Below are 27,991 nucleotides of genomic sequence, written 5' to 3'. Positions count from 1 at the left end.
CCGTTACTTCTCCATTTATTTCTTTGTTTGAACGATTGTCTTTACTGATGATTTGTTTATGACATATTGATATCTACCCCAACCTCATATCACGGGACTTTGATCTTATTTGTGATTTTACACGAACTGATCGATTTTCTTAAACTGCAAGACAAAAAAATGGTATGATTTGGACTTCTTCGGCTGACTCGAAACTCTGGCTTTTGGCCAACTCATACTTCCTTGTTATTTACTTTTATAAAACCATATTTAACAATCGTATCGATTTGTCTGAATTTTTACCTCTTACCTAAACATCCTGCATCTCATTCAGATTAAGGGGTACTTTGTTCTGCTCGCTTTTATTGTTCCATAAGTTACATTTTTATCACATAAGTTAAATATTTGATTTACTAGGAATGTTCCAGTGCAGTGATGAGACATTCTCTGGTCATGTAATAATCGGAGAATGTCTCTGAAATACTAACAAAATGACAAATTATTAGAACAATGATAAATTAATACTGGGTGTGTGAACGTACAGGGCTGTATAATAAACGATTTTAGCCGGATCATGTTCACTTATATCGTTACTAAGCGACCAAGATCAAGAGACAGTCCTCCCAAATTAAGGGACATTATCTTTATCAATTGGTGTAATTCGATAATCTGCTAATCACTTGATAAATGCTCGATAATTGATTGGTATCATCATGATTATTAGTTCTAGGGTGTGGATGTATGGTGAAAAGGTCTGTGGCGTGTCATGCGATCTCTCCAACCGCTTATACCCCCGTTATCATAGGTAAATAATTCTTTATTTCGCAATTTTCTTCTCATCAGCTATAAATTTATTTACCAGTATCATATCCAATTTTGGTCGTTAAATTTACAATTATATCGGTTGTTGTAATGTTTGTAGTCAATAAAGTCAACGCGGTTATTGTAATGAAAAACGTTTCATTTTGGTCATTTAAGGTTTTGATTCGTGTATACTGTATACAATTGTTAGCTCAAAATTGTTCTTGTTATATCTGCAAGGTTCCCCTGACTAATTTGCATAACACTTATAATTTCATAAATAATCATGTACATCTGAATTTAATTGAGTACATCAACTCGGTTATTTTAGCTAATTCCTAACAAAATTTCATTAAATTAATTAAGAAACAGCTGGTATCCTATGTCAAATTAAAATTTGTATAGTGGGTTTAGCTAGGGCAATCAATTACTAATTAGGTATGTAATTACTAATTAATCTTTTAATAAACATGAACTCAATCTATGGAGAACTCTATCAATATAATTGATCTTTATTTTTGATTTGATTGTTTTCTATTGCAGGCCTTGAGGATAATCATACGAAGACATTTTATGGAGCCATTCAATTTACATGGTGAGTTTTATCAGAGTTATTAGCTTATTTATTCTAATTTTCTTTTAAAATATTAATTTTAAAGATTTCTAAATTAAGTGAGCATAATTTCTTGTTAAATAAAATCTGTTTACTAAAATTTCGAGTGGTTTTATCACAAACCGGGGGGAATGCAACGTCAATTAATGTCAGTATTCCATAAAAACCCCAAACTGACATTGACATTAATTGACATTAATTGACATTAATTGACATTAATTGACATTAATTGACATTAATTGACATTAATATGTCTTGAAATTTGAGATTATCATTGTTCGATAAATATTCAAGATATTCACGTCTATGTAAGTTAGACCGGTTCAAAAAAACAAAATGTCCTTGAATAATTATGAGTATGTTCTTATCTGTTGATCCTTAGGTTCAAAGACCACCAAAAAAATTTTCAGCTTCCAACTCTTCCATCTTCGGTCCCCACCGGCCACGCCCATATTTTATTGGTTTCTTATACAGGTAAAATATCTAGAATCGGCTTTTTTTGTATGAAGGAGTAATGTTAGCTGTTTAAGATTCGTTATTCAAATATAAATGTCATGAAGGCATTTCGTTTAATGTGGGTTTTAAGTTCTGATGATGTTGAGAACCACGCCCTTGGATGGCCACGACCATTTAAGAAAATTAAATTTCGGAAAACCGTATTATTTTAGTTTTATCGTTTAATGATCTGAATTTTTTTCACATTTCACATTTCCATATGTGATAGTAGTGAATAACTTGATGATATAAACGTTCTAAAGTGCTAAAAATGTGGTAGAACTACATAATCTCTGGTCGAAAAATATCGTGTCAATTAATGTCAGTATTCCAAAATTTTGCAAAACTGACATTGACATTAATTGACATTAATTGACATTAATTGACATTAATTGACATTAATTGACATTAATTGACGTTGCATCACCCCCCACAAACCAGAGTCAGTACCTCTACTGAAATTTAGTAATATGGTGGTATTTACCACAAAAATATCGTCCGGTTTGGAGCATCTAATTCACTGACTGCACCAATAAAGTTACCTGTTACTTACCTAGCGTAATCCTGTCATCTTACCGTTCTAAGGTTACATACCTCGGTTCTAACATTGAACTTTATTTTTACAATTCTAGAAAATACCTTGTAAAGATTCCAGAACTTATCCACACTCTGATTACATAACCATGGTCCATGAAGCCCCTCTAGTATTGATTTTCTCGGTGACCAATAGTAATGACTAATGTCTGTCACTAAATTCCGTTGTAGGGTTTGAAAAGACAAATAGTCTTAAATTTAAGTTTTAAGAATTTGTTAAACTGAAAAGCCGTATTTTATTACTGATCAAGGGTGATAATTTCATACGAAATACTCCGATTGTCAATCAGCCCGGCTTTTTGCCAATAATTTTTGAATTGTCTGACAAGAATCACAACAATGTACAACTCATCTCACAACAAATTGTTCGCATCGTTTACAAAATTGGAATGGCTCCAACGTTTACTTGCTTTGACAAATAAAACGTTTGTTTAATCTACCTATGATAATACACACTCACGTTACATTGTACAGGCTCAAACTACAATTAAGAAACCAAATTCAGCTTTGAAACCCGTTTTGACTTATAACCCCCTCCTTTCGCAACAAAAATAGATTACCGCTTTGGTCAGATGAATATCTGGTAACCGGCCAGTTATACACACCCGCACGCTCAACCTCCCACCAATCAAAACCAAACATTTACCTTATCATCCAATGAAACAGCAGGAAAATGATCACGTGGTCCGGCACTTTGCTGACACATGTAGACAATCATAGACACAGGCTATTTTTAGTTAGCTCATTAAATACTTTGTTATCGCATAACAGTTTACTTGATTGGTGTGTGTTAATTATCAATATTGTTTATACAAAACTGTTTGTTGTTTAAGCTGATCGTTTACGGCATTGTTGGAAACAGTTACTGATTGAGACGAGATATTGTTCCGTTGTTTTGATTTATTGTGAGATTTGTTTTAGTTTCGTGTGTTGAGGAACTATGTCAGGTGCGCATGAAATTTGGTAATATATGTAATTTAAAGATAAATTTCATTTTTGGCCATAAATGGTTAAAGCACTTACACAGTAATTAATCTTGTGAAGAAGTAAATTAATCCTTATGAATGTGACAATGATGAATGAGAAATGATGACGCTGGAATGTTAATGTTATGAAATTTAAGACTTGGCATAAATCGTTAATTTGTAACTATGAATTTTTAATCGAAGTCTTAATATTTGTTACATTCTTGACAGTTTTCCTTGAGTAATTTTTGAGTAGTATAGGTAGTACTAAGGAAGTGTAGGGAGTCTGTAATTTAGAACAAAACTCCCACTTTTGGAAGTTAAATCACGTACACCAGAAATGTAGTATAAGTAAGGGGGGTTCTTCTATGATAATAGTACGATTATTATCGTCAAAATATGCCTGGAATTTGATGTTTATCTTACTTATTATTCCGAGCAATTTTAATATGTGGTAATCAAAGAAGTCTACTTCAGAATTCAGTGTCCACTATAACTCTACAAACATATAATTATAAGAAACTGTAAGAATCTTTTGTTCTCAAATCGAATTTCCGTGAACGCACCTCATAGTCATACTCATATATGTGACAGCATACTGAATCGCTTGTCAATTTATCGAACAATGCAAACTATTTCCATGCAGCTGTTTTAATCTCATTCAGTCAACTTCCTGGTAGATTCATTAATCAATAATGGCCGTGCACTGATTTTTATTATAGATTGCAGCAATTTTAGGATTCTTTTTTCCAATTTTCAATTGACCATTAGTAAAGACAAAAAAAGTAATTTTCAAACTCTGAAGAATTGCCCTCGACTCGTACATTCCGTCACAATTGAGGCTGTTTCATTATTTGTTCCTACCATGATCACATGGCGCTTGTTACAGTGTCAACGCTCAGCCCACGTGCAAACCACGTGCAAACCACGTGATCTTGTTACTGCGACACCACATGCACAATCACATGAGGCCAGATACAAATATAGCCGAGGGCGCTGGTCCACCATCACACGAACCAGCAACCATCACACGTGACAATGTTTCTTGTCACGTGCCACGCTCACTAAAATAGCCACCAAGCTACACTCACATCATTTAACACAAAAGGCGCTATATTGAACACGCCATCAGCTGAAAAATACAGTATATATAACGTCGTCCTAAAATAGCGCCTCATCTCGCTTGGGCTGAATGTAATTTGGTATATATATCTACACTGTTAATTGACTCTCTGACAGCTGTAAGTTATTTTAGCTATTTCTCGCGAGCATATTTGTCCGTTTTTCTCCTGCAGGTATTTTTTTAGAATTTCAAAGCGTCGAATTTTTTGGGAATAAAAAACTCGTTTTTATAAAGTTCTGAAGAAGAATTTTTGCGTTTGGTGGTTGAAGTGGGAGCTGAGACGTTGGAATGTTTGCATACCAAGCTCTGGTATACCAAGAAATGGCCTTAGGTAAGTGTCCTAGCTCAATTTCGTGAAACGAACATGATGTCCTAAATTTTGATATTTAACTCCCGATGCCATACAAATAAGAAAGTAAGCAAAGGTATTAACATTGTTAATAATCAACATTTAGTTTAATTGTAAGTACTAATTGCCTGGATACCTGCTTGCAGTATTGGAGATGTTAATAAAATCTGAGTAAGTAGTTAAATGTTTGACCAGTATCTGAACTGGTCCATTCCTGCACAGTGCTGCACTGGTCTATTGCTGCACTGGTCTATTGCTGCACTGGTCTATTGCTGTACTGGTATATTCCTGCACTGGTCTATTGCTGCACTGGTCTATTGCTGCACTGGTCTATTGCTGTACTGGTATATTCCTGCACTGGTCTATTGCTGCACTGGTCTATTGCTGCACTGGTCTATTGCTGCACTGGTCTATTGCTGCACTGGTCTATGGCTGCACTGGTCTATGGCTGCACTGGTATATTCCTGCACTGATCTATTGCTGTACTGGTCTATTGCTGCACTGGTCTATTCCTGCACTGGTCTATTCCTGCACTGGTCTATTCCTGCACTGGTCTATTGCTGCACTGGTCTATTCCTGTACTTTATTCCTGTACTGGTCTATTCCTGCACTGGTATATTGCTGCACTGGTCTATTGCTGCACTGGTCTATTGCTGCACTGGTCTATTGCTGCACTGGTACATTTAACGGTTACACAATTACTGGAATTCCCTCTTTATTAGCCTCTGAAAGTATTCCGTTAAGTAAATAATTGTACATCAAAGCGCTTATACTAAGTTGTTTACATTATTTATATTGAGTGTAACAGTGAAGTGTAAAGTTTCGCCTGTACTATTGTATAGTGTATACAGTACTTTGGGCTCTATGGTAACAATTAACTTCTTCCTTACTTAAAATGTTAATAAAATTGGTTCTTGGAGAAACTTTCGGTAGACTGATAGAGTTATTTTCTACAGTTCCACCATCACTTTGAGTTTTGTGTGTGAAAATATATTTATAATGTAAATATCATGTTAAAATGTTAATTAATAATAATTACAATATAGCTGAGTGATATTGTTATTTTAATGATTTAAGGTAAATATATAAACAATGAATACCACGCACAAACTGTGTTGTTTGACAATCAAGCGTAAAACATAAAATAAATAAATTATGAAAATTATTGAAATTAGGAAACATTTATTTTGTTATCACATTCAAACGATTATACAGTATACACTGTCAAATAAGATCACCATGTCAACATAGCAATGGCCTGGGAGCAAAATTATCCTGTTAAAATACAAGACAAGGCTTTGTATAAAGCCATGTTCAAGTCAACATTTGGGAGTCTTACGAGTTATTACACCAATAATATAAACTTACAGTAAGTAACACCCACTAATGGTCAGGAACGCTTTGGAACCGCTTTTGAACCGCTTCAGAGCCGTCAATAGAGTTTCTTATCCTGTTCTTAGCCGGTGATTATTGTACAGCGGTCGTTTTACTGTTCTGAATCTGCACTACTACCGGACAAACTCTTAAACGTTTCTAAACAAACATAATATAAAGTAAACGTTTATAAAAGTCGGCTATCATACATTCCGAGGGCCACAGATCATTACATGATAAATATGTAAAATATGTGAAATATGTGAAATATGTGCACCATAACGTGGAGCCCCCTTATAACAGATAACAGCTATCTGTGTATATAATCTGTCAAATTTATAATTTGTGTGCTAAGTGCCCATGTTGACCAGACCCCCGTTCACCGTACACCGTACAATGTACGCTGTATAGTGTATATTGTATAATACATATTATACAAATGAAGATACTTTAAATGTAGGGTTCTTCTCGTATCGTGTTATCTTTAACTAGATTTCTGGAATCTTCTTTGGCAGACCAAATTGTCATCATATTAATATACATGAGTTATTCAAGGGTAGACATCTCTGAAGGCTTCGAGTATCTTTGTCGGGTCGTTGTTCAAAACGTTTGATATATTATGATCATAATTATAAAGGGTGTTTTATGACGAAATTTTACCATTATATATTTAACTAATTGGAGAGTGTACAGTCTACAAAAACCATTAAAAATACCCTATTCATATGAAACCAAATTTCATACCCACTCCTGCACTTACCCCACCAACTTACATACGGTGCAAAAACTTCACATGCCTACGTTATAACACACCACACTTTATAACACACAACACTTTATAACACACCACACTTTATAACACATCACACTTTATAACACACCACACTTTATAACACACCACACTTTATAACACATCACACTTTATAACACACCACACTTTATAACACACCACACTTTATAACACATCACACTTTATAACACACCACACTTTATTTAACACATCACACTTTATAACACATCACACTTTATAACACACCACACTTTATAACACACCACACTTTATAACACATCACACTTTATAACACACCACACTTTATAACACACCACACTTTATAACAAATACCACTTCAAACTTTATGACTTACCACATTCACATACCACACCACAAACCCCACCACACTTCACATACCACACTACATACCACACTTCACAATTACACACACACACCAACATGTCCGTGTCTGCTAGTGTTAAATATAGTACTGCAGTTCCTCCAAGAGAGAGAGAGAGGCTGACTCTTACTTGGCTTCCCCCCTCACATCCAACATAAAGAATTAATGTACATGTTGAGTAGGCGTCGCACGTTATATCGCACTGTTAACTGCTATTCCCTCCAGCTGTGTGTTGGTATTGCAGTGTTTCTCTCTGGATCTTGTCGGGCTCTTGATTCTCTAGATAGATGACTCTTGTTTCTCTAGGTGACTCTAGTCGGGCTCTTGTTTCTCTAGGTGACTCTAGTCGGGCTCTAGTTTCTCTAGGTGACTCTTGTTGGGCTCTTGTTGCTCTAGGTGGACTACTTGTGTTATCTAGGCTAACTTTGTATAAATTGGGAGTCTTTATTAAATTCCAATTTCCAGGTACTTCCGACCTGATCACTGTGCGGGGTAGTTTCTATTTGTAATGAAATAAAACAGACAAATTACCAAAAACGTAATCTGTACCTCACATTTCTGAGTGATTTGCAAAATTTGGTTACGTATTTCTGTATTTTACTTTGTTACAGCCTGTAGAGTAAGTTGGATTGGACCTCAGTAGAATCAACAGCTTCAGCTGATATTTCCTAACATTATTATAATATAATATATATATATTAAAAATACGACTTTATATTATGTATAATAATATATACGACTAGACAAATAAAATATCCGCCAAGTCTCGTAACTTTAAAACTCGCAGTCTCTCTCACAGCTCCGCACCAAGCTGAGCAAGGACACAGCTACAACTATCTAGCGAATGCTGTCTGGAAACAACCTCTCACACGAGCTACTATCAGCACATATTGAGCACGTGTTCACGTGTCCCATTCTTCACATTCCATCCCTCGTAGTGCATTACTTGTAAAAAATAGCATTATATTTGGAAACCCGCTTTCTTATTTTCCTTTATATTATAAGTGAATACGAGATAGTTATTCTAAAACTGTTGGTGCAATGTGTAATGATGTCAACCTGTTTTGATCGGCTTAGATAACAAAAGAATTAAGGTCAGGTCTTGCAACCTCAGCTCTTATCTGCAATCTCTTATCTCTTATTAAGGTACGAGACTGTTATACTTCTTTACCCCACCCGAAATATCTACTGAGTACCTCTGCTATCTGCAGAATCCTTATCTGCTTCCTTTCACCCCAGACCGATATGGAATTCTGCGGAATTTTCTATCATTAACGATAAGATGGTTCCATAAGAGCACATATCGGTTACTACTGACATGTACTCAACCTTAAGTTTTCCTACATGATAATATCGACTGTATCAGTTCCCCACCGTTATTAATAGTTATAATGTACAGTTTATAAGTAAAGTAGTTACCAATAACACACGAGTTTACATTTTGTTTTCAGTTTACTGTCAGTACTGTCACAAGTGTTACATCAAGTGACTCTAGTGAGAGGTCACGTGACTTTGGTGCAAAATCAGATCAGATACGATCACACTGCCATTATTGTGAATTGGTTCTTCTGTTTGTAGTTCACTCCCGGCTGATAGTCCTATTTTTATTTCACTTAACTGTACGTAGTATTTAATTATAGTACGTATTTAATTATAAAGTATTTAATTATAACGTATTCAATATATATCATGTCACTTCCATTCCAAGCTGCATATTCTACACTGCCTCAAAAGGAGTCTAAAAACAGACTAAGAACTACTTTCTCTCCTGTAATAACCGTGAAGATGTAAAACTGTTGCAGCTTTACCGTTAGATGCATCTGATATAATCCATCCTCTTCCGTAACTCTCTATATCCCTTTAATCTTTACAGAAAGCTTGTGCTCTCTTTAATCTCTTCCTGCAATAACTTAAACTGAAATATCTCTGGCACTTTAATTAAATATTATGATGATCATCTTTTTGCTAGTGGGGAAACCTTTCGCTTTTTACTCAGATTATGTTCAAACGTGTTCAGATTATGTTCGAACGTGTGCTTTTTGTGTCCATATTTATAAATATAGCCTCCCCTTCCCTCCCTCACTCCCTCCATCTCTCTCTCTCTCCAAACTCTCTCTCCAGCTCTAGGAAGCTCGCACTTGTAACCTATCTATAATCGGTGGTCAGATGTGCCGTGTCCAGGCTTGCCCGGTCCAATGAGCACGAGGGAGAGACTTTACTGGCCATACTGTCTACCTGCCTGATGTAATGCTGCCCGATATAGCCACCACTCGGTGGCTCTAGAGGGAGAGAGAGGGAGAGAGAGAGAGAGAGAGAGGGGAGAGTTAAAGAGCTGCTGGAGGATACCTCTACATTATATGAGGCTGTATCGGGCTTGTTGCTCTTGTGTCCAGCTCTGTATATACATTATAATAGTCTTTGGGGTGTTGTTGTTATCTTTTCGTGTTATCTTACTGTCAGTTATTAAAACCGTTGAAAGATATTTTGAATCTGATTATTTTCAATGGTGTCTACTGTGCAACGCAACCCACAGTTAGAATTTGTAGGTGTTTATTTTGGATTAGGACAACTTCAGATGTTATTTTTTAAATATTTCGGGGTTTTATGGTACGGTGTTTACTGTTTATGGGAGTATTGGTGCAAAGTTCAAATACTTCTTAAATAGGTCTAAATGTTAGCCATATAGTCGATAGGTTGTACGCTCTTGTATAATGGATTCCACGAACTTGGTGTGTATTGAACGCTTCTCATTGGGCTAAATAGACACCAATAGTTCGTTTCCCATCATGTTGACGAATTGCACAAATATGTTGGGTAGCTCTGTTTATCGAGAGAACTGTATAATAATTTAGTAGTTCAGTCTTTGAAAATTTGTACGTCGAAGCAATCTTCAATCTTAGTTGAGTCGGTGTAGATTTGTATTGTCTGAACTAAATTTCCAAACCTTGACTACGTTTAGAAAAGTGTAACGAACGAAAGCCGACTTTAGCATCTGTCATCGCAAATGGTTAGTAAGTTGGAAATATCAGGATTTGTAAACATTTTTGAAGAATATGGAAATAAGTTAAAAATCTAAATAAATCAGACTTTTGAGGCGTGTTTCATGTTTGAGATGTCTGACAATCAAAGTAGCTCATCCGAAATTTATAAAAGTATTTATAAAAATGTTTTAAATTCAAACTAAACTTCTACCAATGTTTGTACGTCTCATTCCACTGATGAGCTACACATTACTTTCAATATTCCTTCTCGAACATTTCTCGCGTGTTTTCGTTGGATAAAACATAGAATTCTCCCAATTCCGGGTTAAGATAGTTGATGACATGTAGGTCGCGGTGTTATCACGTGACCAGAGACACTATGATGACAGTTTTAGTCTCTCGGAACCAGTTACCAAGTGTGAAATAGTACGTATAACACTCGTATTTAACACTCATCATGTAGGTAACAGTAGACTAAAATATATTTGTGTATGTAGAGCGCGGTGGTCGATAATCTGTGTCATTTTGAAAATAGGAATGCTAACTATTTCGAATTTCGATGTCTGCCAATGACCGCATCTATACTTTTGGTTTAGAACTGAGGAAAATGCCGCCATTTATAGTTCATGTTTACAACGATAAAAAGAAGCCCAATACTAATCGTGGGGGGAAGCCAAGGGGTATTTTGGGGTATTATGGGGAATGCCTTAATGGATTTTGGAAATCCCCCATAATAAAGTCCCCCATAAATCATAATACCCCAGGCCAAAGTACCCCAAAATACCCCTTGGCTTCCCCCCTTATCGTGTAAGAATTAAATTTAAAGTTGAACTCGTTAAACCCTCCGTTATTACTCAATTATGTGGCACTAAAGTCCTGATTAAACCAGAGCTCTTAGTCTTACTCAATCAAGTCTCAAATGTCCCACCTCTCTTCTTTCATCCAATCAGCACCCGTCAAATCAACCACATGATTAAATCCAACCAATTACCACCTATCACGTGATCTCAATCAACCAATCACAAGTCAGTGTACAATGTCCCCTCTCTGAACATCTGGAACCTGTATAGAAACAGAGTGTAGCCCAACAATAGGTCTACAGAGTTGTGTGAGGTCCCTCCACGCAGCTCACAGTACTGCAGCCACCTGGTACACAGGGTACTGGTTCATCTAGTACTCGTTTATAATTAGCTAATTATTAATTAATTAATTTATCAACTTCTGTATGTCATGTATGAGATTATGTTCAAATTGTCACAGCTAATTTGTTATCAAACAGAATGATTCTGGTTACCAATATCTTTAAGCATGATCTGGGAATTGTTTCAAAATATCTCATGAACCGTCCGAATACATGGAATTATTTAGAAAATTAGATTAAGATAACACAGATGTTTACAGCTGCAAATTCCGATTTAATTCCCTTGAGAGATGCTTCAAAGACAACTTTGAGTACGCAGCTTAAATTTCACATCAGCTGAGTGCCGATACTACCGAGTACACTCAGTTTTGAAACGGATGGGAAGATATGGATTGTCCATGTTTTGGTCATCAACCCTCACTGAAATCAAGCTAATGAAACAGTGAATTTAGATTTTGGCATTATTATTCGGCTTGATTCTGTAACAAATCTAAGCCGGCAAGCGGGTTCCTGTTCTATTAATAGGGAAAATGTGTAATGTGTTGACTGTTGCTAGTTTAAAAGTTTAATTTATGTGACGAGTGTGTCAAAGTGAAACACTCATTACTTTATTTAATTCAGTTGGACTCTTCGACTGTGAATTCCACAGAAGAACTAAAGTGATAAATTACACTTTTTCTCCGCTAAATGGTCAGAAAAATCATCTTTTTAAACCACCCGTTTTATTTTACTGGAACATTCCCTGAAGTTTAAACGGTAATTAAACACCGATATCATTGGTGATATCTTAATTTGATAACCTGTGCAAATATTTGACATGAACAAATCTTATTATTTTGCTGTGCTTACACCTTTCTGGCATTCCTCCAAGGATTCTTGACATACCATGACACTGGCCCTCTGCTAATGAGGACTTGTAACGATAAACGATGTAATGATAATCCACTGCGTGTGTAATATGTGTAATGGTATGTGTAATGGTATGTGTAATGGTATGTGTAATGGTATGTGTAATGGTATGTGTAATGGTATGTGTAATGGTATGTGTAATGGTATGTGTAATGGTATGTGTTACGGTATGTGTAATGGTATGTGTAATGGTATGTGTAATGGTATGTGTAATGGTATGTGTAATGGTATGTATTATGGTATTTGTAATGGTATTTGTAATGGTATGTGTATTTTGTGTAATGGTATGTGTAATGTTTAATGATCCAGGTTACATAGTGAATGTAGACTGAGTCTAGGGTATTAGTAAGTAGTGTATAGCAGAGCAAGGGAATACTGAATAGGCTCAAGCCGTAATATCCTTACCCTTATTTCCATAATATATAATATCCCGTAAAATCTGTGAGCTAGAAGGCCGAGGATCATGATTAACATGATACAATTAATATTGTAAAATGTACCAAACGGATACACTTGGTGACAGAATTCTCGTACTGGCGACAGGGATCTTACATTTTGTGTACTTAGTACTTACCCGTGGTCAATATATATTATACGCAGCACAATAACAGAAAGTAACAATACGGCTCATGAATACAGATTGGTATCTGGCCTGTTAAACCTAGTATTTTGAATAATGTAAATTACGCAGCGGTTTAATTGGAGGCCGAATTTGGATAGCCGCAGGCGCCACATTTCATTGGACACCAGCCTAAACCAACCGTCTTATCTTTATAAGACGTCTTTATCTTTTATAAAGTTATTCCTATCTGATGAGATTATATTCTGTATTTCCAGTTAGCTTTTTTTGGTGAAACCATCAATTGAAATATCGAGTAAGATATTCTACGGTTCTCAAGCACCAACAGCCAATATCTACTCACATTCCAGCAAAATCACGACCTGGATCAAAGAAATGTATTTGCCGTTTGGTCCTATCAGTGTTTCCAACATGATCACTGAATTTTATATCAAAGAAATTTGGTCTTTAAGGTGTAAAGTAAGGACGGAATTAAGTTATGTCAGAGAGTAAAATAAAGTTAACACCTCGTAGAACCTAGAGCTTCAACAGAGAGATAGATGTCATTTAATACATTAGCATCGAGATAACGAAGTTAACAAATGTGGGTGTGCAGTGCACCTATAATGATACCTACTTTAACATAGCAACCCACTGTAACCCAATATCCAGGCTTTATAGACACACATTTGCTGTCTAATGTTGTTATCACGTGATATGCGTTGACCAATCAGATCGCTTTGTGTAATGTCACGTGGTCTGTGTGAACCAATCGGCAATCATCATGCTAGATCTCTCATCACGTGACACATTTATATCCCAGAGTTGAAGTGTTTTGTGTACAATAATTTTGGCAATGCTCCAGCTCAATATGTAAACACAAAGAAAGCCCCTAATATGATATACTCTAATTTTGTTCACACCACATTGAATGTTGGAAAATATGTGAACTCTCCGAGTGACATCTTTATCAGTAAGTACCTGAAAGTTAAGAGCCTGAAATTTGTTTTGTATCGGTCAAATTAGACTTGGCAGAGTAAACAGCTCAGATGCATACAAATATATAACACATTAGAAATAGAATACCACTCAAAGATAGGAAGTCGAAGGGCGCGTGTCTCAAAAACTAAAGAATGCAGACATATCACACGAAATATTTAGAGAACTTTGATGGTCACGCCCGTGCCCGAACCCACGCCCTACACAAATTCCATAGGGACCAGGCTTGGAAGAGCTGGGATAAAACATTTCATTCGTAAAACCCAATCCTAAGTGTGGAATGTGAATGTAAACACGGTTAACACGGTTGCCATGGTTATTCATGATTCCATCCTTATTGTTACATCGTGATATCGCGTGGAGAGTGCAGGTCATTACTTTAACGCTAGCACTGAGCAGCAGAGTTTCCTAGGGCACCTGTGAATTGTAATTGATAATTAACGCTTGGGTAATAAGTGGGTTCCGAAATCAAATTGTATTGTTCACGTTCCACTTACCATATAATGGGGTGTATGTACGGTGTTTTAGGCATACTAGGTACGTGGTTTTTGTGTACCTTCATAAATTGTTGTTTCAGAACTTTAAGTGTAATATGCGTGTAATATGCGTGTGATATGCGTGTAATATGCGTGTAATATGCGTGTGATATGCGTGTAATATTATGTGTGTGCGAGGGTTTCATCAGTATGAGGTTTATTCTATAGAGCACCTGAAAACTATGTGCTCTGTCACAGCTATAATAGGACCCGTTTTTAGGCTTCTAAGTAGGCTCACAAATTCTTTGTCTAATACTGGAAAGGACTAAAATATGTAGGTTTACAGCGAATGATGCTGTAGTCTACTACACTGTGTACACTTAGTGACATAACAGTATCACAGTTTATTATCACTTCCAGATGGCCAGGCCTACTCTCATGCTGTCTATATGTGATGATTAACTCTGAAAAACTAGGGACAACTGCAGTTAACTGGGGAATGATCCCAGAACCTCGAGATTTCGCGTCTCTTGCTCTACCAATTGAGCTACTGACCCTGATTCTCAGAGCGAAATCACCACTCATATACAGCACAATTTCATGCTTTGTGTGGAATATCATTTATCAGTAAACCAAACAAGTATCACAGTTTGTGCTGCAGAAAGCCAGGGACAATATATGATGATGAAAATAAACTATAACACGACAAAATAACCCGTCTTAACTATCTTTAATATCCTGTAAAATAACTTGAATATCCTTAAATATGTCGCGAATTCCTGATACATGGCCAGCGATATCAAGATAATGCGTAAGCACTAAGTGCTGTACTTGACGCTAGCAGGAAAACTAAGTGTGAAGGAAATGTTTTTCATCGCACGTCTATTTTTGCAGAGGGTTATGAAAATACTCAAGAGGTCTTTAAAGGAACATGTCTTTCAGTTGTAATGGATGGATTTCACAGACTTAAAAACATGTTACCATTGTCTTAAGAAAAATATGTCTATTATATTATAATAATGATAATACTCAATACTCAAAGTAAGTTATTATAAACCAGAAATGATTCGTAAACAATAATCTATATTTTACCCGGAAATCCAATTTATAACAAGGAAATTTAAATATCTACAACTCACTAACTGGTCCATTAAATCACGAACGCAAATACCTCTCATTGTCCCGCCAGATGTATTCCATGGAAAGTGCCAGCATGTATTTATAAATTATAATACTCCACATGCAAAGTTGATCGTTATTTTAAAAGAGCCCTCACTGATATAACCAAGATCACTGTTTTATAATTTATACTGATGGAAACGTTGTCGTTATTAATATTAACTTTATCAATAAGTTCGTCATGCAATATATACTCAGACTCGACCATTTTATTGGCTTGTGTTTGCAGCGCTGTAACATTTTACTGGCCCCCTGATATCATATCAGTTATTAAAGTGATCCAGATATTACAATATAATATATCAAAGAGATAATTTAAAATCATATCCACGGCCCACCCTTGATAGTTCATTGAACTTTTACATGTACATAAAATTAAATTTGCACAGTCGCACTGGATTGGTTGGTTGTGGACTGACTCTAAAAGCTTTTTTAAAAGCATTCTACGAAATATATAATCCCCACACAGTAAGTTCCTAACATATATAATTCGCCATACATATAACATTACTATAATATATAATATATAATATATTATATCAGTCACAAAACCGCAAGGGTTAAAAAGTAAATGTTAAAACTTTTTCCTGAGCTGTAGAATTGCTGGAATTGCATTTGACATGCAGCCATGTGAGCTTAAGAAGTATGCAATCGAGCTACAGAGAAAGAGTTTGCGTGGAGGAATAGATAATCTGCGTGTGTGTTTAATGTTCATCGCTGCCAAGTTTTTCTTGTATCGTTGATTATCTTTTGATTATTTCTTTGTTACGAGTTAGATTCTGTGTTGTTATGGAAGATTTAGAGTTGGAGGAAATGTGGGAAGATTCTTGTGATGTGGATCCTTCTGTTGAAAGTAGGTCGGATAAGATACTATCTTTATTGTGTTGTAATTTGTGAAAACTTGGTACAGAATTATAGTCACTGTCGTGTCGGCTCATTGGCTATTGTACTTTGTTGTTTTTGACTGATCATACCATTGTCAGATGGTTATTGGTTAAAATATTACCAAAAAAGATAGAGCAGTAATCCATCCCCGCTTCCCGTCTACAGCTTGCAGTGACCCAATTAAATCATCTGATATCAAATTCATTGATAACATCTATCATTTCCTAAATTATCGCCACTGTGCGAAAATTACCGAACTTCCTGCCTCGTGCTCTAATAACGGCAAATCGGTCACATCTTGTGTCTTTTGCTAAGTACTAGTAGCTCGTAGATTATATGTGTTTATAAGTAACACAATTAATTAATTAAATTTAAATATTAAGATTTAAACTTCACTCCGAATATATCATAGGGCTGGATTTACCTAATGTATTAGCTGTACCGCTGCTGCGTATCAATAATTTACTCAACCAATATAAAATTAATACGTAACACTAGGTAACTGATGAGAACCCATCTCATTGGTGCACGACCAGCTTGTTTCTGTTTCCTTTCTGCCAATCAGATGCAAATGAAAATACTGCCAGCCAATAGGAAGCCTTGGAAAATATCACGTGACTTGTGAAGTAGTTTTACTAATTAACTTACAGCGCTCAGCCGCATAAACTACGTAAGCCTAAAATTAGTAATGGAAAGTGCTACTTTTTTACGCAACCCGTACTGCATACTATTTACCATGTACATTTTGCATTCTTTTCTATGATATTGATAATCCTGTTTTTTGTGAAAGTTTAGATTTGAGCGATTTCTTCTAGATGTGACTTGTGAGGCTTATTTCGTGCCCGGTTTCTGTGATCCAAGTTTAAGTCTGAAATCACTGTGTATTGTTTTTTGTTAATATTGGGGAATGTTGGAGGTTTAAAGGGTTGTTTTCTGGCAACTTACTGAGGTTTGTTTGTGTGTTTTTCCTTGGCTTTGGTCTGAAGATTGATCTAGATGGTTTGTCCTAAGTTGTTCTATGGTGATTATTTTTCTAAATTTTCACGAACCAACCGAATCCCACTGCCAATTGTCATGTTTATACGTGAAAAAAGAAAACCCGCTTGTTATTAGGAGATAAAGCACGGAATAGATTGTGGCTGAATGTTAAGCTATACTTTAAAACTATGATAACTATGCTACAAAACTTAATTTATGTTAATCATTTAAAATATCTTAAATATGTTAACAACACTAATATCACTAATATAATATCACAGTCACATACTTTCGAACCCATACAAACACAAAAAATATCGTAATTATTTGTACAAACATTTTATTTTTAATAAGTTAAAACCTTGTTAGCATTAGATGGGGGTCTTGGTTTTATGTCGATCTGAAAAAATCTGAATACCGATCCTTACACACGTGTGAGTGTTCACACGTTATTCCGACGTGGAATTATAAAGAATTATAAAATGATATCTAAAGAAAAAACTAAAATACATGGCCGAATCATCTTGTAGGTCGCTCTAATTTCTAAAAATATATTCAACTGTAATTGATGTTATAAGTTGATACAACATCATTTGATAACCGTGTCCAAAGTTGAACTAGCTACTCTCATAAAACTACACACATCTCATATCATGTATATATTATCCGACCTGCCAGTGCCCGATAATCCACGATTTCTTTGTCTAAAAAAACAGTGTATCTTTCTATCACCATGTCAATTATTCCCTATTACTGCGTTACACGTGTAGTACACGTGTAACGCAGTAACACGTCCTGTACCTTCACCACACAATTGAAATGGATTGTGTGTATAATTTAGTTGAAGTCGTCAATTTGATAGTCAATACTCAATGTGTGTATCTAGCACGTGTGCATCACCAATCACTCAGAATAGTGAGTTGAAGAAACGCAACAATGCTCCATTCTTCTGGGAAGAATGGAATATGTGATATTCTGCCAAAAAATCGCTGTGCCATTATTGGGGTTATTGTGAATGATAGCCATGATTATATGGATGATTAATTTTGTTTATATGGACAGTGTTAACTGTTACAGTTAAATAAAGCGAACTTGAGGAGTTCTCCTAGAAATAATATCTGCTTTATTCAAAAAGTTACTCAGTATTAATATACGTATGTTCTTGCGCTCATAATAAATATTTTCATCACAGAGAGAAAGCCGCTCTTCAGTTTCACTGCAAGTTAAACTTCATATTATTACCATACTAAACACCAAAACAAGTTAATCTGCGGAACAAAATCTGGCAACCACACTCTAGTCATTTCTCAAATTTGGAACAATCTACACAAAATCGATTAGCTAATTATAATATTTCATTGTGTAACCCCAATTATTTCAGGATATCTGGCAAGTATGGAGGGAGGTGTGTGTACCCCCACTCAACTGATAGAGCTCACTAAACTACTGGGACCAGGTCAGTACACGTGACAATAGTTTAACTAGTAGTTTACAGGGGGGGGGGGGGGGGTTAAAGTCAGTATAGATAGTAGATACGTTGGGTCTTATAATTTATTATAGGTCATACGTGTTGAATCAATTAACTAATTAGTTAATTAATCAACTAATAAGTTAATTAATTAATTAATGTAAAACGTGTCAGGTAACCCGGTCCTGAATCAACTGTACCTAAAGCTTGTTGACCGGACTATTTGCCGGAGTTACGAGACTCAGACACATCTAGAGGAGTGCAGACAGCTTCTGTGGCTCGTTTTCAGGTATTTACCTTGTCTTGTCACGTGACTGATTTGTGTATTGTCACGTGACTGATTTATTTTATGTCACGTGACTGATTTGTGAACACCACTGAGTCTTTGTGTCATGATATGACGTGTTACATAATCATAGCTCTCTTTTACAACATCTCAACATTCCTTCTTGTTCTGCCTTCTTACAATGGTACAATGCCTCACCTCAGCTCTTTTTAGTTCATACTAAAATGAACCCAAACATCATATTTTCACATAATGACCAACTTTAATCAATTACACCATTAGTAACCACTAATTGATTTCAGTCACCCCTCGTTTACGGTAGCAGAGCGCGCGTCTCTGTGCCACTGGGTTGACCTGTTTGATCGACTGTTCCCAAATTACCACGAGTCGGAGAGCGGTTACAGTTCTGGGGGCTCTGATAGGTAATTTAGTTAATTAACTAATTAATAAACTTAATTGATCGATAAAATGTAATAATAATATACATTAATTGATAAACTTAATTAATTGATCGATAAAATGTAACAATAATATACATTAATTGATAAACTTAATTAATTGTTGATCAATAAAATTTGATAATCTTTGTTGATGAAGCCACATGTAATGAGCTTGTCAAATTACAGTGCGCTTTGAGTACATACCTAAATAAAAATATAATGGGCTTTTAGGCTCTTACTTTAGATACTTTGTATTTAATAAAACCAACGAAAAGCTCTATTTTTGCCTTGTTAACCCAATTAAAATAACTTTGCAACCACAACACTTAATTTAATTTATTAATTAAATCCTACGACCCACAGATCATCATCCTGTTCTCCTTCGCCAACACAAGACAAAATGTTCGTCTACAACCCCAACTTCATGTTCCAATTCCCGCCGCCGCCACCGCCACCGCCGGCACTCGCTAGCCTGCCGCCTCACTGTCGTCGTAACAGCGGCGTCATCTTTAAAAGGTCCCAGAGTGAGCCATTGGGTGGAGGGAACTTTGTGGGGACGAGATGTAAGGTGCAGCACAGAGAGCGAGCTATTGATGTTACCTCTCATATGACTGGTATGTAGCTGGTCACGTGTTAGAATTCCGTGTGTTTTATTGGTTGGCGTTGAACCACTTGAAATGCCCCTTATCATTAATCTAACTCATTCATAAACAAACGTTCGCGTTCCCAACATTTAGAAATCTCGTTCCTTATTTTTGATATTTAACTTTTCCCGGGCTGTTAACTGAGTTTACTTTACTTGGTGTATACGGTGACTCCGTAACCGTGTCTTGTACTCTTGTACAATGGTATGATGGCATTAGTTGTAAATCTAGATCTTTTGTCATCCCATTAAGAAAAACCCAGTGTAACTATTTTCAGTGTAAAAGCCAAATTTATGGCATTCAATATTCTATAACCACGCTTTAAGCAATTAAAACCGAAGAAGGAACTTAGGTTTTACTGCTGTTTCAAAACATAAGAACGGTGATTAGTCCTTTTCTGTACGCTAACATTGGCCATGTGCCTGAAAATGCAGCCTCACCATTTCAAATTGCGCGTCTAGCCTCTAGGGCCTGAACCAAGTGTAAATCAGTATACCAATCAACATTAATTAATTAATTAACATTCCCACCTCTCAGCGCTGATGAGTTGGCTGAAAACACTGCGTCTACACAAGTACTACGCCAAACTCTCAGCCATGAACTACGACACCATGGTGGAGTTAAATGAACTGAAACTGGGTGATATTACGGAGGGAGCGAGGAGGAAGATTTTGCTGAACATTCAGAAGTTGTCTGGAAGACATGGTCTGCTGCAGGATATCATGAATGTGAGTTGTATGCTCGTTAGGGGTGGTTCATAATATTACGTTATCACTTTTTGGCCAATTTTTACCCCCCCCCCCCTCCCATGGCATGGGCTGGCATGGGCCTCGAATAAGATATTACATAAATTTATATTATGATAATCAAACATTCAAAAAATATCAATAAAAATCATGATGTATCGTTCGCACTAAATAGTAAATAGGGTAAATATAAAAATAAAATTAGTCTACACTAAAAGGATCAATAATCTATATTATCATTGATTATATTAATAAATTTTCTAATTTCATCCCTTTCGCAGGATCTCTCCAAACCTGGACGTTTCAATCCCTGTGTGACGGAGCTTCACAACATGCTGATGAAAACCCCCTTCCGGCTTCCCCCCTCCTCTCCCCTCGCTCCTAATCCGGATCCGGATTACGACAGTCCGACCTGCGAACTGATCTATGTTTACACTACTGTTCTGGAAACTGGTTAGTGCGAGTCACGTGATATAAGCTTAATTAGGATTTTTTAATAATGATCATTTGTGCTGATCCAAGTTTAAGCTTAACCCATCCCAGAATCTTGCTTAATCCTATCCGAATTTTAATGTTATCAGTTACCATAATCATAGCTGCTGATAGTTTTACTAAGTTTGAGCTGTATCCTTGACATCATTAACTTAATAATTAATATTATCAATTGATTAGATATTTTGATTTTTACTAACCGACACCCACTTGTCTTCAGCTGGAAATATAATCCTGGCAAACAACATTGAAGAAGACTGTCAGAAGCTGTTTTTCAAGTTACTGGAGGATGCTGCCCAACACGCGGTTAGTTATTAAAACTTAATAGTCTTATTTCCTTAAACTATTGATCGTTTTCGTTTTATTATCTTCCTGTTTTCCTTGGAATGTTCCTAAGAATATTTTTTTCCGTAGGCTTTTCCTGATAAACAGCGACGAATCGTGTGTGAGATTTTACAGCAATGCATCGACAACTACAACTACAGGAACGGACAGGTAATATATTGAGATTGTTTTGAATTTTGCTTCAAATTTAAATCCTTTAAATTTGTTATTCATTTAAAATACTTCAATAAATAATAAATAATAAATAAATTGAAACTTCGAGAGCTATATTAGTAAATCTTAATTTACTATTTTACTGTATGTATAATTTAAGGAAAATATGCACTAAATATACACTAAATATACACGAAAACTAAATCACAAATAATAATAACATAAACCCAGGTGATACAGCTGAAGAGGTTTGACCTGACTAATTTCCCCCACTCTGTTAAGATAAAGTACCCGATAAAGCCGGTTAACGGTGTGAACCACCAGTCGTCCGGTGGTTACTCCGGTTACAACAAATTCAACAGAGGAAATAAACCAAACTGGCAGGTTAGGACACGTTAATTGTATTTTTTATAACTTTAAAAAATTCAGAATATTTGACCTCTATTTTTTTTCTATTTTTAATTCCTTTTCAAATTCCCATGAACACGTTATGTCTGTTTTATATCCCTCGTCAAAAACAATAAGTAAGAAATATAAAAGGATTTAAAGCTGTTGACACCGCCTGCAGTCAATTATGGAAAATAAGTGGTAAATAAGTGGTAAATAAGTGGTAAATAAGTGGTAAATAATTGGTAAATAATTGGTGAATAATTGGTAAATAAGTGGTAAATAAGCCAATAATGGAAAATAAGTGAAAACATCCATAACCCTCCCCTCAACTACCTATAACCACACACACACTACATCTCATCTACAGTAGGAAACACCACTCACCTACTGGCAAAACCTTAATACTTTACATACCGGCCGCCGTAAAGTGTCTGCGAGCCTGACAAATTTCGTGTGTAAATTAAAGAGCACGGTCATCACGTGCTTATCATCAATGGATATAATTTCAATAATAGCGGACTGTAATAGCAACCAGGAAGTTCCATTTGTTCTGTCGAGTTCAGCGGCGATAAAACCATCGGCCTTTATTTATTGCATTATAACGCGGAGCTAACCATTATTCAACTAAAATAACATCACTCTGTTTATTGCATAATGAGAGCTATATTTTTTAATATTATCTAATAAAGTTCTTATTTTGGCATATTATAACATGTTGGCACGGTTCCAATTCCATCATCAGCACATCCACCAGTATATTTATAAATACCTCAATACACAAGGTTCTAAATGTAAATTTGTCTATATTTTGATAGTCCAGCAGTTTGCGGCAAACTGAGTTTGCATCCAACAGTTCACTAAACTGTACTATATAATGAATATATATTTATATGATATAATCTGGCGAGCGCGCTGCACACTGCTTGAGTTTGACATGCATCAAATGAACTCTTTCTCTCCAGATCTAGCACTGATCTAGCACTTTGATAGGTGATTTATCACTGATCTAGCACTTTGATAAGTGTTATTGTGTGTGTACTGTTGGTAGTTTGTTAACTGAGGAGTGGATGGTTTGGGGAGTTCATATTTAATTTGTGTAATCGCGTAAAACTACATTATAGTAGTGACTCTTACTATAGATTATTGTGACATTTTTTCTGACCAAGCATTTATAAAATTCCGACGTAAAGCAACTACTATGAATACCGCAAATACCTAAAAATAAAACTCACAATTACGTGCCTTCGCTTAGGAACCCTCCACAATATACCCAACTATGACACTAAAAATCCCCTCAGTACCCAACTTTATAAACTTTAAAAGTAAAAAAATGTGTAAAACTAAGTAAAAAAACTAAACCCCTTTTTTCTTCTCTCAGCAGTGCCGGTCAAACAGCGGCCACCTACTCCTAGGACACTCTCATTCAGCTCCAGTAGCCCCGCCAACTTACAGTCCCTTCTCTAACAACATCTGGTCTCCTCCTGGTGAGTGGTTATCCAATTATTTAATTATTTATTAATTATCTAAATTAGGGGTTTGACTTCAGTTAGTGAGCAAGTAAATTGAGCTTTTAATGCCTCTTGGTTATTAATATTATCTAATAAGTTAACACTAGACATTAAAAGTGTGATTCAATAGATTTGGAAGCTGAATTTGTTTTGACACGTGACAATCTTGGATTTGATTGGTCAATGCTGGAAGCCGTTTGGCTACTAACTGTCACGTGTCCAAAAGATACAGTTCACCTCCATATCTACAGATAATTACTAACTAATCGGCATCAGAAACTTATGTTAATGAGTAGTTTCTCTAACACTCGAGCCTCTTTGAATTTTACCGGTCTTAGATTATAACAAATTATTACTCATACGGTGCACACAGCGGCTAATGGTAGCTACTTCACAAAGTACAATGTAGGCTAAATACTGTTTAGTTCCTGTGATACACAATACCCTGTGTAAAATGTATTGACATGTTTTAGCGGCAAGGGCCCCGTGGTTATCTATATAAGACGTACATTTTGTTGAGTGACATGTACACAATCTCTCTCTCTCATTCCTGATAATCACTTGACACTCAGTACATTCTCAACTGTGATGAAATGTAAAGCCTTGTGGTGCACTTCTAATTTCGGACTTAACCTTGCCTATCTGTTAAACCTGTTGAAGGTTTAAAACTTATCTTCTACCCAACATCGCCCCGAAATAAAAACGTTCAATATAAACATGTTCCGGATAAAGTGGACTTTGAATTAATCTACTAAATATCACTCTCACATTATTACTGACAGGGCCCAACACTACCCGAGAAGAACTGCCCCACACATTACACAACACACACGATCACTCATCGCACGATCACTCATCACACACTCACCCTTTCGATTTTAGTGCCGAGACTTTAGTCAACGTTTTACATGTCATTCCCACCAATGAAAACAACGAAGGTATGCAAGTGATCTGAAGTTGGAAAATTTGTTCGTTAAGTAATTTTGATGGAAGGAATCAGAGTTGCCTTGCTCTCGGACCTCACTGTGATTACCGAAAATACGGCGCGCGCGATGAAATATTTTCATCAAAAGCCTTCCACTTTCGTTATCTTTTCAATGTGTTTTGGACGCGCGCAGCATCTTAAACTCTGATCGGCACGCTTGCATAGTTGTCTGCGGTCTCGGACTCTCGCTCTTGCCAAATCACTTAAGTTATGTTCTTATCAATCAAATTAGACTGTTATTGTGTTCGGTAATTAATCAGTGATTTAATAATAACTTAATTTTAATATTTCAGCGGGTAGCTGTCCCTCACTCCCCTGCTCAACCTTGGGACTCACCGAGCAAAGTGGACACAAGCCGGACAGCCTAGACTATGTTGGATTGGAATCACTGTGCAGCCAAATTGCCGAATGTGCCCTCGCGGGTTAGTGAGAATAAATAGATTACTATATAAATAATATAACTAGAATATAGCTAACTAGAAAGCTGCTTTCTTAAAAAGTGGGCCTTACACAGATCAGTGATTATCCGATACATCATAAATTCATATCTTATCGCTTAATTTAATTTCAGAAAAGTAACGACGAACTATTGTAGAATAAATCCCTCTTTTAGACGAGCTGGACCCGTCAACTATTGCACCTCATCATTTTATAGCCATACTATTGCACCTCATAATTTTATAGCTATATAATATCTACCGTTTTGTACGCTTTTATACTTTCATCATCACTTATCACTTATTACGGAACTCAGAATGCGTGTGTGTGTGTGTGTGAGAGTGTGTGAGCGATTACAAGGCTCAATTCGTTAAATTTGAGTCGGTGTAAATCGTACACTGGGTGTACATTGTACATCCGGTGGGCATAGTACACCGATGTAGACTCCATGTACTTGCTGTACACTAAGCGAACTTACTGTAGGACAAAATTAGAATAAAAAGATATAAATAGAAACTGTGAACGAATGACTTTTCTTCATGCTGTGTGATAGATAGTGATGTAGGATTATAGATTATTGCCCAGTAATTTCAGGCTAATGCCTTGCCTTCCCGATGGATATCTCCCGAAAATACAAGTCCCATCTTGATTGAATCTACCTAATTATGTGTGAGATTATTCCGCGGGGCAGTAATGCATCTGTTTAAGTGATGTCTGTAAATATACCATCTATTTTCATATATTGATTTTTTGAATTTTATGTTTTCGAAAAATTGTAAATAGCTCGGACTGTACGTGTGTTTTTATTGATATGCTAAGTTTTAAAATTATCTATCATTTTACTGCATACCGATCCAATTATAAATTTGGGCTTACCGGAGTAATTTTTGGGCGAACTAGGAAACACCCATGTCAGTTAAATCCCTCTGTTTTTTGTTGATTAATTTTTGTGTAAAGACTAAGAACCCCATCCGGATTAAGTTACGTTAAGTGCTGATCGATTTCTTTAAGCAGAACTTAAAAGTTCTGGCAAAAAATCTATTTTTACTAAACGTTTCATAGCCCAGATAGCGTCCTTAAATAGAGTGATAGATTAAAAATAGTAAGGTGTATTAGGCAGAATATTCTTTGTTGTTTGAGTTGAAAGCCGATGAAATTTGGTTTTAGTCATAATAATACGAAAAAATTCAATCTGAATAACAAATAAGATTGCGGCTTATATAAAAACATTGTACTGTAATGTTGAGCACAGAAAACATCTTCCAGACTATTTGTGTCAATGCGTAGCTGTGAGTGTGTCCTTAAATTAAATAGTTATAATAGAGCTGATCAAGCCGATGATTGCCGTAATATTGATTTATACAATTTCTCTCGAAAACGGGCAGGGCGAAGATAGATTAAACTTACATTACGCGGACTAACAACAAGTGCACACAAAAATTTAACCGATTATGTTTTGAATTTGTTGATTACAGTTTTAATGGTATGATTATAATGTTAATGATATTTTGGGCCGCCCTGTTCCGTTGGAATCTATATATGATTGTAATTTGTAATAATTTTGGTTTTTTCCGGTACAATAAAAATCATGAAGTCGCGTGGATCGCCAGTATTTTACTTTAGCTCATTGTTTTAAATTTAATGGTAATAATATATGCGTATTGTGCACCCCTGTCGATTTGTTTTGAGAATGTTTATATGATATTACGTTGGTCTTATATATATTTGATTAAATTCTGGAAATTTTGGTCGCCGTTTAAGTTGATCTTATCACCGTAATATTTCTTATTATCCTAAGCAAAATAACAAATATGATTTGGAAAACTTATAACTTTAGGTTCAAATAACGAGATGATAAGTTTTAGAATGGAAAAATTTGAGATTTTATGGAAAGGATGATACTTGGCCACCTGGTCCACTTCTTGTGATTTTAATTCATGCACGTGTCATTTGCAAATTTGTATTATGCGATCTTATACTAAGGGAGAATATTTATTTGAAACTGTGTATTTAATCGTATCCAAGACGGTAACTTATTTGATTTCTACTACACAATTATTGTTACGTTATTAACGGTTTGGGCTCCTTCACGAGACACGTCTGCCAAATTTGGACACTCATCACGTGACATTATGGTGTTATCACGTGACACTTATCTCGCCCCCTACGACCTACGTGATGCTGCAGACGTGTTTCAGGAAGGGGCCCATATCTGATCTTGCAAATTGTTTAGCATTGTTGCCTTTGATCCAATAAAACGACTTTAACTTTTCATGCGCTAAAAAGGAGATTGATACCAACATTCCAGACATTTAAAACTATGTATTGATCGCCTGGCAACTGTTAGAATCCCATTAAGATCGGGAGGCTATGCATAGCTATGATTGGAATGTATAAATTGCTAAGGGTCAGCTATTTGCTATAATGTGCCTGTATTTGTATCACTACCATATTTATTTTGGCAAACAATCACTACACAATTCGTTGTTTTAATTGTTGCACCGCCGATGGGATCCCTGAAGCT

General features: G+C 35.9%; 2 protein-coding genes across 5 annotated transcripts in view; one reads left to right on the top strand and one right to left on the bottom strand.

Annotated features, from left to right (window-relative positions):
- LOC134824167 (TATA element modulatory factor-like) overlaps nucleotides 1–27,991 on the bottom strand; it is a 77,829-nt gene that overhangs the window by 21,363 nt on the left and 28,475 nt on the right. The gene's annotated exons all lie outside the window — the stretch shown is intronic.
- On the top strand, nucleotides 697–27,947 carry LOC134824174 (uncharacterized). Of its 4 annotated transcripts, XM_063835925.1 has the most exons (15): nucleotides 702–784; nucleotides 1,324–1,375; nucleotides 18,954–19,028; nucleotides 19,215–19,329; nucleotides 19,629–19,748; nucleotides 20,130–20,380; nucleotides 20,948–21,138; nucleotides 21,438–21,609; nucleotides 21,869–21,954; nucleotides 22,063–22,143; nucleotides 22,378–22,530; nucleotides 23,915–24,020; nucleotides 24,827–24,982; nucleotides 25,323–25,451; nucleotides 25,601–25,691. In XM_063835925.1, exons 2-15 carry the CDS (start codon nucleotides 1,354–1,356, stop codon nucleotides 25,606–25,608), a joined length of 1,665 nt encoding a protein of 554 aa, XP_063691995.1. In that variant the 5' UTR covers nucleotides 702–784; nucleotides 1,324–1,353; the 3' UTR covers nucleotides 25,609–25,691. The 4 variants fall into 4 exon arrangements, with proteins under 4 accessions (XP_063691997.1, XP_063691995.1, XP_063691996.1 ...); XM_063835927.1 differs by lacking the exon at nucleotides 24,827–24,982 and having other exon boundaries at nucleotides 697–784; nucleotides 25,601–27,947; XM_063835924.1 differs by lacking the exons at nucleotides 702–784; nucleotides 1,324–1,375 and adding an exon at nucleotides 16,422–16,562.

The sequence above is a fragment of the Bolinopsis microptera genome, chromosome 12, assembly GCF_026151205.1.
Source record: "Bolinopsis microptera isolate Bmic1 chromosome 12, MBARI_Bmic_1.0, whole genome shotgun sequence".
Taxonomy (NCBI): domain Eukaryota; kingdom Metazoa; phylum Ctenophora; class Tentaculata; order Lobata; family Bolinopsidae; genus Bolinopsis; species Bolinopsis microptera.
Note: the sequence above shows the minus strand (reverse complement) of the source record. Positions and strands in the feature narration are given on the sequence as shown.

Bases quoted from the DNA above. Each gene is read 5' to 3' on its own strand.
- LOC134824174 (XM_063835924.1), top strand. From the start codon at position 16,499: ATGGAAGATTTAGAGTTGGAGGAAATGTGGGAAGATTCTTGTGATGTG. The intron at 20,381-20,947 runs GTATGTAGCTGG...CCCACCTCTCAG, and splicing joins TGTTACCTCTCATATGACTG to CGCTGATGAGTTGGCTGAAA. The intron at 21,955-22,062 runs GTTAGTTATTAA...TTTTTTCCGTAG, and splicing joins AGGATGCTGCCCAACACGCG to GCTTTTCCTGATAAACAGCG.